Consider the following 16,890-nt stretch of genomic DNA (forward strand, 5'->3'; position numbering starts at 1 on the left):
ATATTAGAAGGCACAAACTTAGAGGCTTGACGGTTTGGTTCAGTTCCACTAAAATCTCATTCCCAATGCAGCATAGAAGGGGGATGTCTGTGCATCCAGTATATATTCAGCCCTAGAAACCTGTGTTGAGCTAATGAAGACAAATATAAATATTAGAAGAATAAATCATGGATATTTACCTGATGAGGGAAGTCTCCCTGAATTTACGTGATCAGAATCTCTCAGTCATCCCCCCAAGCATTACTTGTTCATAGAATTACACCACAATGTTTTGAAACAGAGATTCTCTTATATTAAACACAAAACAGTCAGGTGTTATTCTGTGTTCAAACAACTCATGCAGGGGTGATCTAAGAGTGCAAGTCCATATCTGTGAATGTTCTGGCTCCACCCCACCCTGACCTTCCTGCATGGAATGGCAAGGTCAGAAGGGGACTTCTAAGCACAAGATTCCCAGTCTTGGAGAGGCTTCTAAACAGTTTCAACAAAACACATTTAAAAACCACCATAAAGTGATCTTGACCCGAAGCTTCATTACCTCCCTCATACATCTCCTTTCCAGAGACATCTGCCAAAGAAGGACTACTGCTGTGGTGCCAGAGGAAAACAGCACCGTACAGAAATGTGAACATTCAGAACTTCCATCTGAGGTAACAACCATTTTGTGCCATCCATTTCAACGATGGAATGGAGAGCATCCCTTGGTCCTTGCAGTTTGATGAAAGGGCTGGTTCTTTTTTTTTTTTAAATAATATTTATTAAAATTTTCAAAAAAAAAGAAAATACAGAAAGCAAGAATTTACATATTTTCATATATCCTTATTTTCATATATCCGCTTTCTGGGACTCCCCCCTTCCCCCACCCCTACCATATTCCTTTTTCATATTGTTGGCTCCACAAGCTCTCAGTTCTAATTAAAAACTTAATTTGTTAAACCATTATTCAAATTTAAAATTTCTGCACTCCACATCAATACCCTTAATAAAACACAAAAAATTTCTTTCCCAAGGCCCACCCCATTTTCATTCCACAATTTCCCTTTTTTTAATAATAAAAACTCCCCACATAATAAAAGTATCAGAAATAAGAAATAAAGAGTATAATAGATAAGACAAAGCTAGTTCAAAAAAAAGAAGTTAACAAGCCTTTGGATTATAGTTCTCCCCCCCTGTCCCCGGTTTAATTTCCCCCTGACCACCAAACCATGTTATCCGCCTGGGATTCTTACAATCCATAAATCACCTATTTCCCCCAACTCCTTGCTGGTTTTTTCTTTTCTTTTTTTTTTTTTTTTTCCCTTTCATAAACATTTTTAGAACACTTAACTTCAGATCTGTAATAAAACTCCCCCCATTGTTCTTTCCAAATTGTAGTCCAGTTTCCTCTTGTTCCGCTGCTGAAACGTTCTAATTCAGAAGCTTAGGAAGTCTGCAGGGATTATTATTATTCAGGAACAAAAACTTGCGTTCAGTCCCTTCCTTTCTTCAATAGAAAATTCTATTGTCTCCTTTAGCTGAACACCCTGTAGACAAAATATTGTTTCCGTTTCGCAGCTTTCCCAGAAGATAACCAGTCCTGTAAAATTCCAATGGTGTTTTTTTCACTTACAACCATCTTTGTAATGTCCCGAAACTCCTCTAGGGGGATTGTTATAACTTTGTCTTCTCTAGTCCAAAAGTCCGATTGTTATCCATATTTTCGCCATTTTGTATCCAAGTTTTAACAAATTGTAGCAAATTGTAACAAATTTAGCCAGCAAAGTTCTCATAATAAAATCCTCTCTGCTTTCCGACTTTGACAGCTACTTTGACAGCTGTCAAAATCTCCGACTCTTTTCACCAGGCTCTCTCTTCAATCACCCCGGTTCCCAGGGGGGGGGGGTTACGTTTCTTCTCCCACAGTTCATCCTCCAGCACAGTTCTTATAATTCCCCATCGTGAAATTCTTAATTTTCATCAGCAATACAAATCTTTTTGGACCTTGGTTGCCCCGTCCTTGTCTTGAAAGGTTTACAATAGGGGGGGGGACTGACTTCCTTTTTGGATCCCCCCCCGCTCGTATCCAATTCAAAAAGAAATTCTTTTTTTCCTCCTTTTAAACCCAGTTTCCAAATTACTCACGGGTTGTTGTCTAAAAGTCCGAATTTTCAATAGAAGAAGTCAGCGCTCTCCGCCGGATGGCATGCGGCTGCGCTCGGCAGGGATAGCAGAGGACTCAAAGCACCACGCTTCTCCCCGGCACCCGATCCTTAGCCTTTAAAAAGGCTCCTTCACGAGTCGGGAGGGCGCTAACGGTGCCAGCCGAGTCTCCATGTCCACGACCCTCGTGGCCGTGGTTTTTAAGGGTCCCCGCATCGCCGGTGCGGTAGGACCCAGCCCCTGCCGAGCAGACTCCCTCCGGAGCTCGGAGGGAGTCCGCCATTCGGCGATGGCGCCAACCCGGAAGTCCGAAAGGGCTGGTTCTTAACTTGCAGGGGTGGCATGATTGTTATTCCTCTCCATGCTTCCCATGTTACTCTGGCCATTAAGACAGCAAGACCATTGTTGGGAGGGGGCAACTGTGTGTTCACTCACATGCCAGCACTCCATATTGTAACATAGGGCGGAGCCAAAGGGAGCTGGCAGCCGCACTGCTCTTACATTGTAAGAATCAACCCCAAGGCTCTCTGCATATTTCTTTCTCATCATGGCCCCAGTTTGCATGAAATGAATATACAGTATATAGATTCTCATAAATTAATTAGCATTGCCAGCATGAACTTAATGGCAACGATTCCATAAAAACGGGAACTAAGATTCGCTTCAGAGGTTCATTAAGGTTGCAGAGGTACCATAGCATAAACAGGATAAAATGGGGGCATTTATGGAACGCTTAATGAACACCCCCCCCCAGTGCTTGCTGTGTAACAGTACAATCCTATGTATGTTTACCCAGAAGCAAGTCCCTGTGTGCTCAGTGGGGTTTTTTCCCTGGGAAACTTCCATAGGATAGGCAACTTAGATTTTTTTGTTGTACTTTAATACAGTAGGTTATTTAATTAGGTTGAGTATTCAAGCTTTCAAACTTCACAGAACTCTTGATGAGATAAAATGGAAATGCAACAGAATTCTGGATATAGAGAGAGCAAATTAAGATTCAAGGGACTGAAAAATCTGCATTGCTAGTAATAGACCATTAACAGAGCAGAAAACATATGCATTATGGATAACAAACTATTTACAAAGTGGATTTCAGGTGACTGAAAATATTTTCATTTTATCAAATATCTAGCATTTTTAGTTAGGTTTTTACAGACAGTTGTAATGAATAGATTTCAGTGTTGATTTTAAACACTGTATTGTGTTTCAAAAGCAATGAATCCTTGTATACACGATTCACTCCAATTCTTCAAGTTACCAGTACATACCAAGAAGAAGTGTCAGTTTTCTGTTCTCTTATTGCTGGTTTAATCTTTTAGCATTGGTATAGTTTTCTGAGACACCTTAAGAGTACCATATACAGTACATCTAAAGATAGACAAATTGCAGGGTAAAAGCAATAGTCCATTCAGCCAAGTGTCTTACTACTACCAATTAGAGCTTCTTGCCAAAGTTAAACACATATCCATTCATCATTCGTAATGCATGCAATTTATCTAGGTTCCTTCCCACAATTTATCTAGGTTCCTTCCCACACAGAAGTGGCCACTGTTTAGGAAACTGGTCTTCTATAATATGAGGTTGTACTAAGTCATATTTCGAGTAGACCCATTAAAATCAATGGAGTGTATCTAAGTTCTACTCTACCCATTGAAATGAATGGACCTAAGTTAGTCATTTCTATTAATTACAATGGGTCTGTGCTGAGTATGACTTAGTCTGATACATCCCAGAGTCCCAAAGTAGATGTGAAATGTCATTCAAAATATTTGGGCATTTTCACTATGCGCCAAAAGCAGAATAAACCCCATTTGATTACCAGATTCATAAATTCATGCTTTGATCTTCTCAATGTGCTTTTGAGCATTAAATGAGGTTTTGCAAAACAAAACACAGCAAGCGCTGGAATTGTAGCAAATTTGACGATGACATAATTACTGGGTACATTGTGTAGCTTCTGCATGTTTTCAGACCTTGAGCTGCTAGGATCAGTTGTCATTATTTCATTAACATCTTTTCATTTTATTTTTGGTTGCTTGTTGTGAAGCTGGAAAGACGGCCTTGCCCTCTGTGCACTTATCCATAGACATCGACCTGATCTTATTGACTACTCCAAGCTATCTAAGGTCATCCATTTGGGTGAAAGAGCATGGTGATTTGCAGTGATTTGGCTCACTTCCTGCATGCTAAGCATGTCTCCTTAATGGTAAAGTGGGGTATGTTTAGTAATATGAAGTGGCTTTCCTTCCTGGCTCCTTCCCAACAAATATAGATGAGGTAATACACGATCCTAAGTCAGGCTGTGTACACATTACCATTTACTCCAGCCCCAGTGTGCTCCCTCTGCTGGTGTTGGAAGCCGAATACACATTATGTCAGCCACAATCCATATGCATCCTGTAGATTTTAAAGAAATACTGCTGTTTTATCGTTTTCCCTCAAACTACTTCCATCCATTTTGAAAATGCAAGTTGTAGTTAAGATGAGGTTTGTACAGTTCAGACAACCATTGTGCATGCACAGATGACAACTTCTTTGAACAGTTTTTTGTGGGGAAGGGTTGCAGGCATGGGGAATAAAATCAGGTAATGTGCTTCGGATGAAGACGTCTGCTCCTCCCTCAGTTGTATACAGCAAGTGTGACTTGAAATGCAGGGCAGGATGAGGGAACCTTGCTGCGTTTCAAGCTGCTTACGTATATATAGTCTCATTACACCAGTGATTCCCAAATGTGCGCCATGACGGGAGCTGAAGTATGCCACGAAAATATACCACCATTTGGAGGCATCTGCCAATTTATACCACTCTTTTCACAGGGAAGCCCAGTGCAAACTCTCTCTCCACCCTCTTAAAGTCCCACTGATTTCAGTGGGGCTTTTATCACAGCTGAATATTTGCTGGACTGTGTGTGTGAAACATGTTTAAAGTTACCTGAGAGCACATGACAGTTACTTTGTAAGGAGCTGCAGTAATCAACAGGGCCGGCCCAGCTGTTAGGCAGGGTGAGGCCACTGCCCTCTGCTGGCTTTGGAAAATTGGCGAGATCTTACCTAAAATCAGTACTGATGCCGGAGGTGGTAGTGCAGGAGCGGCAGTGAAAGGTATGGCAGTGTTGGTGGCGGTGGCAGCAGCGGCAGGGTGGGGCAGCACTTCCTATTTTGCCTCCAGCAGTGAAATGGGACACACCACATCTGATGATCAATAACAACATATTTCTTTATTCAATCTATATACCATCCTTTATCCGAAGATCCCAGGGTGGTTAACATATTAACCATGTGTTGAACACAACAGATGCTTGCTTTCTGTTTTCCTCTTTTGTTTTTTGAATCTATTGACAAATGTTTTGTTGTGGCCTTTTTGAGTGTGTTGTGTGGTTTTACTTCCTGCATGCCTTTCCTGGCTTTTGTGTTGCACCAGGAATAATAGCCTTGCCATTAAAATTCTTCAACACCGGTTGGCATGGCTGGTTTTCCTTACAACACTTTAACTGTGTATCTCTGCAGGAGATCTGCAGCTTTGAATATTCTATGTTGGAAACACTGGCCTGATTCACACATTACACTGAACCATAGTTTAAAACTATGGATGAATTTGAACAAGCTGTGTGCTTGTGCACGCTGCTCAGAAGTTCCTTTGCTCCTTCTGCGCCATGAATGAAACAAGCCAGAGTCTGTGTTGTTGTGCCACCTGAACCAAGGCTTGTGGTTTGTTTTTGCCAAACAAATCTCAAGGAGTAACCAAAGTTTGTTCTTGGCTTACCTTATTTGTTTTAAACTATGGTCCAATGTGATGTGTGAATGGGTCATTGTGACTTTAACAAGCAAAGCTCTGAGTAACAATCCAGTTCAAAGCCAATTAAACTGAATATTGTGCAATTCTATACATGTTTATTCAGAAGTAAATCGCATTGACTTCAATGGTATGAATGAATGAATGAATATGAATATATATGTATATGTACACACACACACACACTACCTTTTCATCAAAAGGGACCTTCAAAATGGTTTTGAACTGGTTTGGTTTGAAATCCACCTAACAGTAAACCATACGATCATTAAAGCAAAATGTGCGCCTAGGATTGCAGCCATAGGATTTAAGTTGATTTAATCCCACTGAATTCAGTGGTACTAAATCAAATTTGAATAGTCTAGGAATTGGACTATAATCAATGTGGTCAGTTTATTTTATATTCTGTACCTCCTGTGGCGATTTCCATTGCTGTTCTATGAGGTCTGATTTAAATATGGTAAGGTCATCACATGATGATTTTCCTGTGCCGTAGTAATAAGTTGAATATTTATGGTGAATATGCCTCCATGTGATGGCTTCTGGCATTTGTCTGACCATAAATCTGCTCACGTGGTAAGTAAATCTCATGGTGCCTTTATTATGTCAAATGATAACTGCAAAATCATCATCAGTCATTTGAAATAGTTCCCTAGTAATGCTAGAGTTTCAATCCTGCAATGCACTTATTTTGAATTAAGTTCCATTGAACTATGTGTCACTTTCTTCAGAGTAAACAAAAAGTGGCAGGCTGTTGATATTTATGTAGGATTTGCTTTGAAACTACAGTTGGAAGTTTGTGGCAACTTTTAAAAAGTTATTTGCTACCTTTCAGTAAAAAAACCCCAACAATCTCAAATATTCTGTCCTTTGGTTCTGATTGTATAATGCTTCATAGATTTATTCATGATTAATTATAATTTGTGGTCTTCTTTCATGCAGGATGACCCACTGCGGAATATAAATCTTGCCATGGAAGTTGCTGAAAAGCATTTGGATATCCCAAAGATGTTGGACGCAGAAGGTGGGAGCTAACATCCTTTTAAGAAGCAGTGGACTGAGTAACCTTTCAACATCTTTTGTTTCCATACATAGATTCAAAAGGATAGCTTTTCACATAGTGTCTGTGAAACAGTACTTCAGTTGTTGGGTCCTATATATTCTGGCGTATGCAGAATATATTTTGATTTAACTAATATCCACATCACAGGCTATGAGTGGTTTGCCTCAGCACATAGTATGGGAAGTCCTGAACCAGGCATTTGCATGGACAGGCGGAGTCCCCCCAACCCCAGTCGACTCCCGAATGGAATAATGACTCAAGACAACGTGCTATGGGATTAAAATTGGCCACAACTTTATTAAGTTTCAGATGTAGGGAGACCTTGGCTCAGGCATTGGGCATTTATCCTTCCCAGTCCCCAGCTGGGGATCTGGGGGACATCAGGGTTATCCAGAATGTGTGGGGATTGGGCTGGCTCTGGAGAACATATATTCAAGCAAAGAGCCTGCCACCACTGTCGCAGAGGAGAGCAATGACAACCTCTCGGCGTATGGTCAATGCCTCCCCTCAAGACCCCTTTAACGGGGAACCCTGGGATCACCACCGCAAGGGGGGCGTGGGTCACCACTTCACGCCCCTCCCCCCCCATTTAGGGAAGATAGACTAAAGGATTCCACCCAAGGCCTGAAACCGCCAAAGTTGTGACGTTTTGCTATGGGGAAGGCAAAACCTGCCAATGCAGGAAAATTCCTTTCCGGCCCTTCAACAGTGACCATGATGTAGCAGCGCCCACGTACCTGTCCCACGTACCTGTGAAGAAGAGGTTAACCTGCAAAAGAAGGCTTAACTGAGGGAGGGCAGGGTGGGAGAAGCTATGGAGCCAACTGACGCTTTGCAGGTAAGAGTCACCTTCTGTTGTGTGGGCAGGGCGGTCCCTCCCCCTACCTGGCTGATCCCTTGGCAACGCCTCCCCAGGCAGGATTGGGCGATTGGCTGAGGTAGGTGGAGACCTCCAGGTATCCAGCCTGGGGAGGGCGAAGCCAGCCCATGCTACCCGGAGCCGCACTGGGATCCGGGGGGCTGCACGCAACCACGCAAAAGGTGCCCCCCCATTTGATGTGGGGAGCAGTCATTCTGAACTTTGTCCTTCAGTCTCCTCCGCTGTTGGCAACACAACACTCTGGCATGACTGACTATTGTATTGGATCCTGCTCTGAAGTCCCCTATTAGGCAACTGGATCTGGGAGCCACCATTTTCATTTCCCACAATGCTCCACCACCATAGGAAATGCTTCTGGGAAATAGTGAGAAATTTAAATAGCAGCTCCAAGTTGCTTGATTTAAATAGCAGCTTCAAGCTGCCAGATCCAATTCAATTGTTTTTATGATTTATGCTTCCTCTTAGTACCATGTGTTTGCTGGTGCTCAGAAGGTAAAGTTCTGAGCATAATTTTTGCTCTTTGCTTTCCATGATATTTTGTAGCTTTCCTCCCAGTCTGATCTTATATGACTATTTTGGAAATGTTTTAGAGGATTGAATTTGCTTCTGGAGAACATGCACCAGTGGTTTTCAATGCTTCCTTAAAAATGCAACAGCATGTTCTGTTTAGTTTCATAGTTTATAGTATAGATCTCCTATATATAATAATACCTACATTTTAATTGCTATTTGTAGTTGTGTCAATACTGAGAAACCTCCATGATGTGGTAATAAAACATAATAGCATTGACATTTGTATATGTATTCCAGGAAGCTGAAATTTTATAATAAAAGAAAAAGAACAATGCAAGGGCCACTAAGAGAGCACTTAATGTGCTATCTCATTTTTAAAAATTACATAACACTGTGAAGATATTAAGCACAGCCTTTTTCAGGGAAGACCTTTGTCAGATGGAAAGTTACACATATATATTTCTAGATGTGCTTCATTTGAACCTCATGCATGATGGTTCACTCATGCAAACAGTACTCATTTAAGCCATCTTACTGTATAGGTAAAGATAGCTTGCCTTGAATCAGGGATTGCTCCAATGAGCAGTGATTATGTTTCCTTGCAAACATTATTCATAAAAGCAATGGAATTGTTCCAAGTCCCCTCTGTGCCCCAGGATCTCAGTTTGAGTTTCAATATTTTGCCTTTCCAGCCGGCATGTATTAACATAGCAGATGATTAATTTCAGCTTGTTGAAGCCTGGCAGAGCAGCACCTGCCTTGCGTACAGAAAGCAAAGCAGGATGGCAGCAGTTTTCCACTTCTTGTGTTTGTTTTGTTTCTTCTTCCCTTGCAGATATTGTGAACACCCCCAAGCCTGATGAGAGAGCTATCATGACTTATGTTTCCTGCTTCTACCATGCTTTTGCTGGAGCAGAGCAGGTATTCATCATCTGTCCCCTTCGGACTGCCGTTCTGAATGTTGCTCTGTGTGTTTCAGGTTTCCATTGGGTTTATCATTTGCCCTGCAGTTTCTTTGTTCTTTAATTAACATGGACAAATATATGTTAAGTGAGCGTGCTCGGTCTGTGTGTTTTAATCAGAATCTGCTTTTGACTCTGTTGGCATTACAGGCACTGCAGTAATCTTTAGTTCCTATTATGTAAATAAATATAACTGCACTGAGCATTCAATCCATTTTAGAAAGGCTGCATTTCCTCACCACAACCCTTTATAATGAGAAGCAACATTATCTGACCTAAAATGATAGTTTTCAGGGAAGTGAACAAAATATTATTCCACCTGCTCTAATAGGGTCTTATGAGAGGGTCAGGCTCCATACAGATGTTTTGTATGGCAGTATTTTTCAAACTGTGGTCAAGCCAGCTCCATAAGAGCAGATGGGGCTCTGCCTCATCATCCTCCACTTCCTCTCTGACATCTCCCACCTGCCTGCCTTCTTTTTTACAAAAAGTCCAGAGAATGACACTGGCTGTCAGCTTCTTCCTTCTCAGCCTTACCTGTGTATAGTGCTTTTTTTCTTTAAAAAAATATTTAGGGGTATTGTCATTTTCCTACTCATGTTGAAATACTGCCCCTCAAAGAGGCCAAACTTAGATTCACAAAATATTTAGGGGTCTGCGTACCCCCAGGAAAAAAGCACTGCCTGTGTACAACTCAGCAGGGATGAGGATGAAGACAAAACTAGAATTCGTTGGCTCTGCCTATCATTGGCTCTAGCTCTACCTACGGCTGGCTTCCCTCTGTTCCACCCCACCAGGCCCAATGGACACTATGTTCCAGGAAACCTTGGGGTCCCTTTCGAAGCTTACCAGGGCTTCTTAAATGATAAAAGCTGTGATGGCAAACAAGCTTCCCTGAAAGACTGCAAAATGTCCCCTTGCTGCAAAATGTCTCACAAATGTGTAGCAATAAGGGAGTGTTTGGTATGCTACAGGGTGTTCATGGGAGCCTAGCAGGCTTGTGTCCAGCATCTTGTGTGAACCGACTGCAGGGGCGAATTTTACCTGTGTCAAAGACCCAGTTTGGCACCACCCCTACACACATTTGCGTACAACCACACACACAGGCTGGGAGCCTCAATGGCCTCCCTCTGGAGGCTTCACCCAGGGCAAAAAACCCTGGCTAGCTCCCCTGTAGCTATGGCAGTGACTGACGTCCAGAATCCTCTGAAATGTGCAGCGGTTCCCTGGCATATGTACAGGAGTTAATTGGCAGGCAATTTAGACAGGAAATGAATTCCCTGAACATAAACATTTTGAAAAACTGATTAAGAGACCACTTGGGTTTAAAAGATACTGCACTATTGAAATCAGTATGGACTGGGGTTGCCAAATTGATGCTATCCCAATCTTAATATTCTTAACAGCAACTTGAGCCCTAGAAAGTAAGTAGGTGAAGTTCTTACATCACTTTATACCAGTAAAAAACTCATATTTTGCCTGCAAACGTCTATTAAATGGCAGAGAACAGGTTGATCTCCCCTCCTTAAAAGGTAGGAACAACTGAAGGAATAAACTCAAATGTAGCTACTTAAATTATTGTTCTGTATGGTATTGAATCATGTGTCTATTTGTGAAAAAATGGAAAGTAACAACACTATAGCAATGAAATCTCTTTTGAAGGGTTGAATTGAAATGGTGGGCATTTAGGAAGAACTTTGCTCTGCATGAAATAAACCTCTATTTCAGTAAATGTATGGGGAACTGTGAAACAGGACAGTTGACCCTCACTGGTGAAGGTAAGATGGTAAGAAATGTTAGCCTCAATGTATTTTGGCTTCGCGATGGCATCACATTGTCCCATCTAATTGGTTATGTGGTATCAACATGAAGTCTGACCAGATGAAGGGAATCCTGATTCGGCTTCTGATATCATCAGGCAGCCAAATCAGATTGACATTTGATGACATCATATCATCAGGCTGCCTAAGTGATTCCTTACTAGGGTTTCCTCAAGAAGAAGCTGTTTTTTAAAAAACAAAACAAGCCACATCACTAAAGTTGCAGATTGGAACTGGGAAAGAGCAGCTTAAAACTGCACAAAAAAGTTTAAAAGTGGGCTGTCATTAACTCCCCCCCCCCCCACTATGTTCCTTCTATTCTGAAATTTTCGTAGGTAAAAATTTGGTGCTGTGCTATCGTTTTGCTTTTTTAAAAAAATATGTTAGTCATTATTTTTTGCATCCCCCTCCCTTACATTTCACTATTTTTCTGACAGTGCCCAGATGGTAGCATCATTAGAGTTACCTTGAGTTAGCATCATCTTGCCGGACTATCACAGCATGCTGAGCCAACATATCTATATCGACTTTGACACAGATGAAAACCAAAATAGCCCTTACAGAAAATGAGTAATTCATCAAATATATTGCAGTGTCGTTGTGGGTAATGACTCCACAAGTTCCCCACAAGTATTTTGCTAGTGTTTAAGCTAAATTAGTTAAAAAGCAAGTTAATATAAAGGGTGTGTGTGTGGAGAGTCCTAAGGCACCTTTCAGATTAAGACATTCACAGTGCAAGCCTATGTAAGAAGTGAGTCCCAATGAGTTAAATGATCTTATTCCAAGGAAAGTGTGTATAAGCTGAAGGTTACAATAGTAAACACAGCTACTTTACTTTTCAGAAGCCAATATATGGTCATTCTTTAGTTTGTGTCAGTCTAAGAATGCAATGATATATCCACACTGTTTATGTCCTGTGTTTTTCAGGCAGAAACAGCAGCTAATCGGATTTGTAAGGTACTTGCTGTGAACCAAGAAAATGAAAAGTTGATGGAAGAATATGAAAGGCTAGCAAGTGAGGTAAAGGAAACCGACACAATAGTGAAATAATTATTCTGATAATAAAGCATGGATGGCTTGAATAAGCAATTTAATAAGAACATTTACCCAAAGCTGTTATCTACTGCTGAGGCTCTTTTTATTCAAACATAGTCATTAAATGAGGAGAGGAAAGCTCCATTTCATTTAACATGATCTGTATTTTAATTGAAAATATATTTGCTGCCTTTTTATCCAGTGTTGTAAAGTGCATGTTCTTGATGTTAAATGCAGTGGAGATTTCCTATGCTTGCAGCTTAATTTGGACGAAGTTCTTCCTTGATTGCAGCTTCCATATACACTTGCTACCGCATCGTGAATGAGCTTTAGGATTTCAGTCACTCACACTGATGATTCCTAAATTATAATAATTTGCAGATACAGACTACGAGGCTAGGTTTGGCTTTGGTTTCTAGGCCAAACAGAGAGGGAGTTCTTGCAGTCATAGGGAAGTGATATAGGCAAGACAGCCTTTACTTCTTGCCTGAGGTAGTGATGGGATCCCAAGCAATCCCAGCTCACATATGGAAAACCACCAAGCACAACTTGAGAGTTCTCAGGGAAGTGATAGCTCTTGGGCATCACTTCTGAGAGGCCACAGCTAGATCTGTGGAGGGACTGAGAGACAGGCCAAAATGAAGCAGTATTTAGTCTGCTCCAGCATGTCCTGTCCACTGGCCAGCCAGCACCACACTGTTCAAGGTTCAAGACCACTAGGAGATAATGGCCTGGTTTGTCTGCAGCTGTTCTGCCTCTCACTGCTGGATGAAGAACTAGAATTCTCAGTTTGGTTTCTGCTGATTTTTAATACCCATAATTCAGAGCAGTACAAAGACAAGCCGCAGCTTACAAGGTACATCAGATTCATAGGAGGTATAGATTCGTAGCTAAGTATAAGCTCAATTGCTGACCCAGTAAGTGACCTATCTCTTTCACCGTCCTTTTGAAGGACAGGGTGGCCATAGCGCTTCACCGAGCAAGTCCGGGGATTGGGCAAGCAAATGGGCACTCTTTCAAGTGTGTTGGGCTTGTGATGTTTGTTCACACTGGCGTCTCTGTGTCCCTGGAACTGGAGGTGAGGTTGGTGCTGGGCCAGCATACAAATTACTTTCCATTACATTTACCTGCTTCAGAGAAGGCTTCACACAGGCAGGAGATGGTGCTGGGTGGTTCCACAGCAGGAGGTGTCCCTAGGCGTCTCCTGTGTCACAGGAGCAGAATACTGCTCTGCCAACCTGCTTGGTCCTTCCTCTGGATCCGGCTCTCCAGTCCCTAGACTACTGGTCTCCTCTCTGGGATCCCAGTTCCACTCACCCACATTTTGCTAGGAACTGCCTGAGTTCCTCCCATTCCTCCTCATGAGCCAACCGGTCCCTCTGAGACACCTCAATAGGATTCATGACAGCATGATAAAACATAGTTTAAAGCAGGCTTCCTCAACCTCAGCCCTCCAGATATTTCTGGCCTACAACTCCCATGATCCCTAGCTAGAAGGACCAGTGGTCAGGGATGATGGGAATTGTAGTCTCAAAACATCTGGAGGGCCGAGGTTGAGGAAGCCTGGTTTAAAGTAATCTATGGATAAACACGCACAAGTGCTTTGCTCTTCTCCTGCTCCCAACTGTTCCATACATGGAGGAAACAAGCCAGAAATGAGCTAGACTCTGACTTGTTGTATTGCATGAACCTGGCATGGGGTTTGTTCCTCTCCATGCAGACAATAGGTGGAAGCCAAGATTGACTCAACTGCAGCTAAAGGTAGCCCCAGCCCTGCTAACAATATTTCCTTCTGTTTCACGCATCAAGAAATCATTCTTCTTTGTCTGTTGGGTTCCAATAGCACTAAATTCAGAAGCTATGGGAGTACAGTATGTTTCTCTATAGCATGCAAAGAAGAAGAAGCCACTTCTAATTATCTTTTTTATCGTTTGTTTGTAATTTTATGTACGTGCAAAACAGCTTTTAGAATGGATTCGTCGCACAACTCCTTGGCTGGAAAACAGGACCCCAGAGAATACTATGGCGGCTATGCAGAAGAAGTTAGAGGACTTCAGAGATTATCGCCGTAAACACAAGCCTCCCAAAGTCCAAGAAAAATGTCAGCTGGAGATCAATTTCAATACATTGCAGACAAAACTGAGGATCAGCAATAGGCCAGCTTTCATGCCATCAGAAGGGAAGATGGTTTCAGTAAGTAAAGGGGCCTATGAATCTTCCTTGTTGGTTCTAGAATGGTTCATTAAGCCTGGAAACAGCATATGCATGGTGCTTTACAGAGTTAAGATAGCAAAAAGATAGGTGATTGACCCAAGCATATTGCAATCCAAATTTTTACACTGGGAATTATAGTAGAGTCAAGGAAGATGCTGATTATATGCTCAGAAGACCCGGAAATCTTGAGACACACAATTTAAACCATTAAAGGTGTTCTGTTTGCATTCCTCTCCTAGGACATTGCTAGCGCTTGGCAAAGACTTGAGCAGGCTGAGAAGGGCTACGAGGAATGGTTGCTGAATGAAATTCGAAGGCTTGAGCGACTTGAACATTTGGCTGCCAAATTTAGGCAAAAGGCTTCTTCGCATGAAACCTGGGCTTATGGTAAGCTTGAAGCCTGTTGTTAACTACAATATCCACCCAATTTCACATCCTCTTGTTACGATGGCTGTATGGAATTTCTGGTTTTGAAAGCTTTATGCTTCTGAATACCATTTCCTAGAGAAGGGAGGGGGGTGGCTGCCTTCAGGCGCTGGTTGGTGGGTTTTGTAGAAGCAGCTGCTTGCCCACTGTGGGGAAAAGGATGCTGAACTAGATGGATTGCTGGTCTAAAGTAGGCCGCCTGCTGAGAGCCAGTGCGGTGTAGTAGTTAAGAGCGGTAGTCTCGTAATCTGGGGAACCGGGTTCGCGTCTCCGCTCTTCCACATGCAGCTGCTGGATGACTCTAGGCTAGTCACACTTCTTTGAAGTCTCTCAGCCCCACTCACCTCACAGAGTGTTTGTTGTGGTGGAGGGAGGGAAAGGGGAATGTTGGCCGCTTTGAGACTCCTCAGGGTAGTGTTAAAGCAAGATATCAAATCCAAACTACTACTCCTCCTCTTCTTCTTCTTCTTCTTCTTCTTCTTCTTCTTCTTCTTCTTCTTCTTTGTTTCTTCATTGCATTTATATACCACCTTTTTCTCCAAGGAGCTCAAGGTGGCATACATGGTTTTCTCCCTTCTCTCTCAATAAAGCCCACAACAACCCTGTGAGGTAGGTTAGGCTGAGAGGTAGTGACTGGCCCAAGGACACCCAGTGAGTTTTATGGCCAAGTGGAGATTCGAACCCTGGTCTTCCAGGCCCTAGTCCAACACTCTAACCACTACACCACACTGGCCTCTCTTTAGGTTCTTATATAGCCCTGCTGAGACAGAATAAGTTTTACAACGTTTTAAAACTTTTTTTGGTAGGAGGAGTCAAAAACATGGCTAAATGGGCCAGAGAGATTTATATGGCTTCCGTAAGCATTGAAAGAAACCTTTCAATTAAATATAATTTGTAAGTGCAACAAGAAGAAATCCCAGTTTTTAAAAAATGTTATTATGCTGTTATTCTCATTTTTATCCTGTGTGGAATACCTGGAACCTGGGGAGTTAAGAAACACCCAGAATTGGACAGATCTCCTCCTGGTTTTGCCTGATTTCCTCCTCACTCAACAGGTTCCTGGTGTCCCATCACACATTGTTCAGCTAACCCTTTGGAGAGGCTTTTCTGTATGATGTGGGGGAGAGGACAGGAAAATTTCATACTGTGAATGTTCTTATCCTGGAATAGTGTGCCTTAAAATTCAGGCATTTTTACCTGTTCCCACCTTTCCCTAGACAGACAGTGACATTATCCAAAGCCCCCAGTTTTTCCATATATTGCATGTTCAAAGCAGTCGTAGAGAGCAAGAGCTATTTTACAAGTCTGCAGAAAGTACCCATTTTTGCAAGTTGATACTACCAAACTAAGGATGAAAGATATTAAAAGAAGAAGAAGAAGAGTTTGGATTTGATATCCCGCCTTTCACTCCCTTTAAGGAGTCTCAAAGTGGCTAACATTCTCCTTTCCCTTCCTCCCCCACAACAAACACTCTGTGAGGTGAGTGGGGCTGAGAGACTTCAAAGAAGTGTGACTGGCCCAAGGTCACTCAGCAGCTGCATGTGGAGGAGCGGAGACGCGAACCCGGTTCCCCAGATTACTAGACTGCCGCTCTTAACCACTACACCACACTGGCTGGTGCTGGTGAGGCAACATTTCCATGTGTGTCTGGCCTGTGAAAACTTTGACCTGTCAAGGGGGATGGGGTGCAACCTACTAGGCATGTATTTGGTTTGATACTCCTCCTGATTTTTGTAGAAGGCAGAGAAACAGAAGGTTTATCAAGCACCTATTCAAACATGACTGATGAGATGTGTTCAGTTGGGTCACTCAGAAGACATATAGGGATGGAGAAATCTAGCAGTTTGGGTTTCTCTTAAGTTTCTCATTTCTCCTTCTCTTAGGTTTTCCACATTTCTGCATCAGCCTGTGATTTATTTTTTAACGAAAGGGCCCTCATGAAGATTTATGTACAATTTCCCCTAAATTACACATTTTTACAAACTGACCTTCCCTATATAATGTATTTTAATGCTATTTTCACCAATATATGCATTTTTATGCAAG

The 16,890-nt window shown here is 42.1% G+C and overlaps 1 protein-coding gene across 1 annotated transcript in view; it reads left to right on the forward strand.

Annotated features, from left to right (window-relative positions):
* ACTN2 (actinin alpha 2) overlaps window positions 1-16,890 on the forward strand; it is a 50,786-nt gene that overhangs the window by 11,597 nt on the left and 22,299 nt on the right. The window contains exons 5-11 of the mRNA XM_080997677.1: window positions 563-650; window positions 4,187-4,265; window positions 6,874-6,955; window positions 9,223-9,308; window positions 12,097-12,189; window positions 14,167-14,397; window positions 14,658-14,805. Of these exons, the coding sequence (XP_080853803.1) occupies window positions 563-650; window positions 4,187-4,265; window positions 6,874-6,955; window positions 9,223-9,308; window positions 12,097-12,189; window positions 14,167-14,397; window positions 14,658-14,805 (807 nt within the window). The remainder of the gene's footprint in view (window positions 1-562; window positions 651-4,186; window positions 4,266-6,873; window positions 6,956-9,222; window positions 9,309-12,096; window positions 12,190-14,166; window positions 14,398-14,657; window positions 14,806-16,890) is intronic.

Source organism: Podarcis pityusensis (genome assembly GCF_964106645.2).
Source record: "Podarcis pityusensis genome assembly, chromosome: 3".
Lineage (NCBI taxonomy): Eukaryota > Metazoa > Chordata > Lepidosauria > Squamata > Lacertidae > Podarcis > Podarcis pityusensis.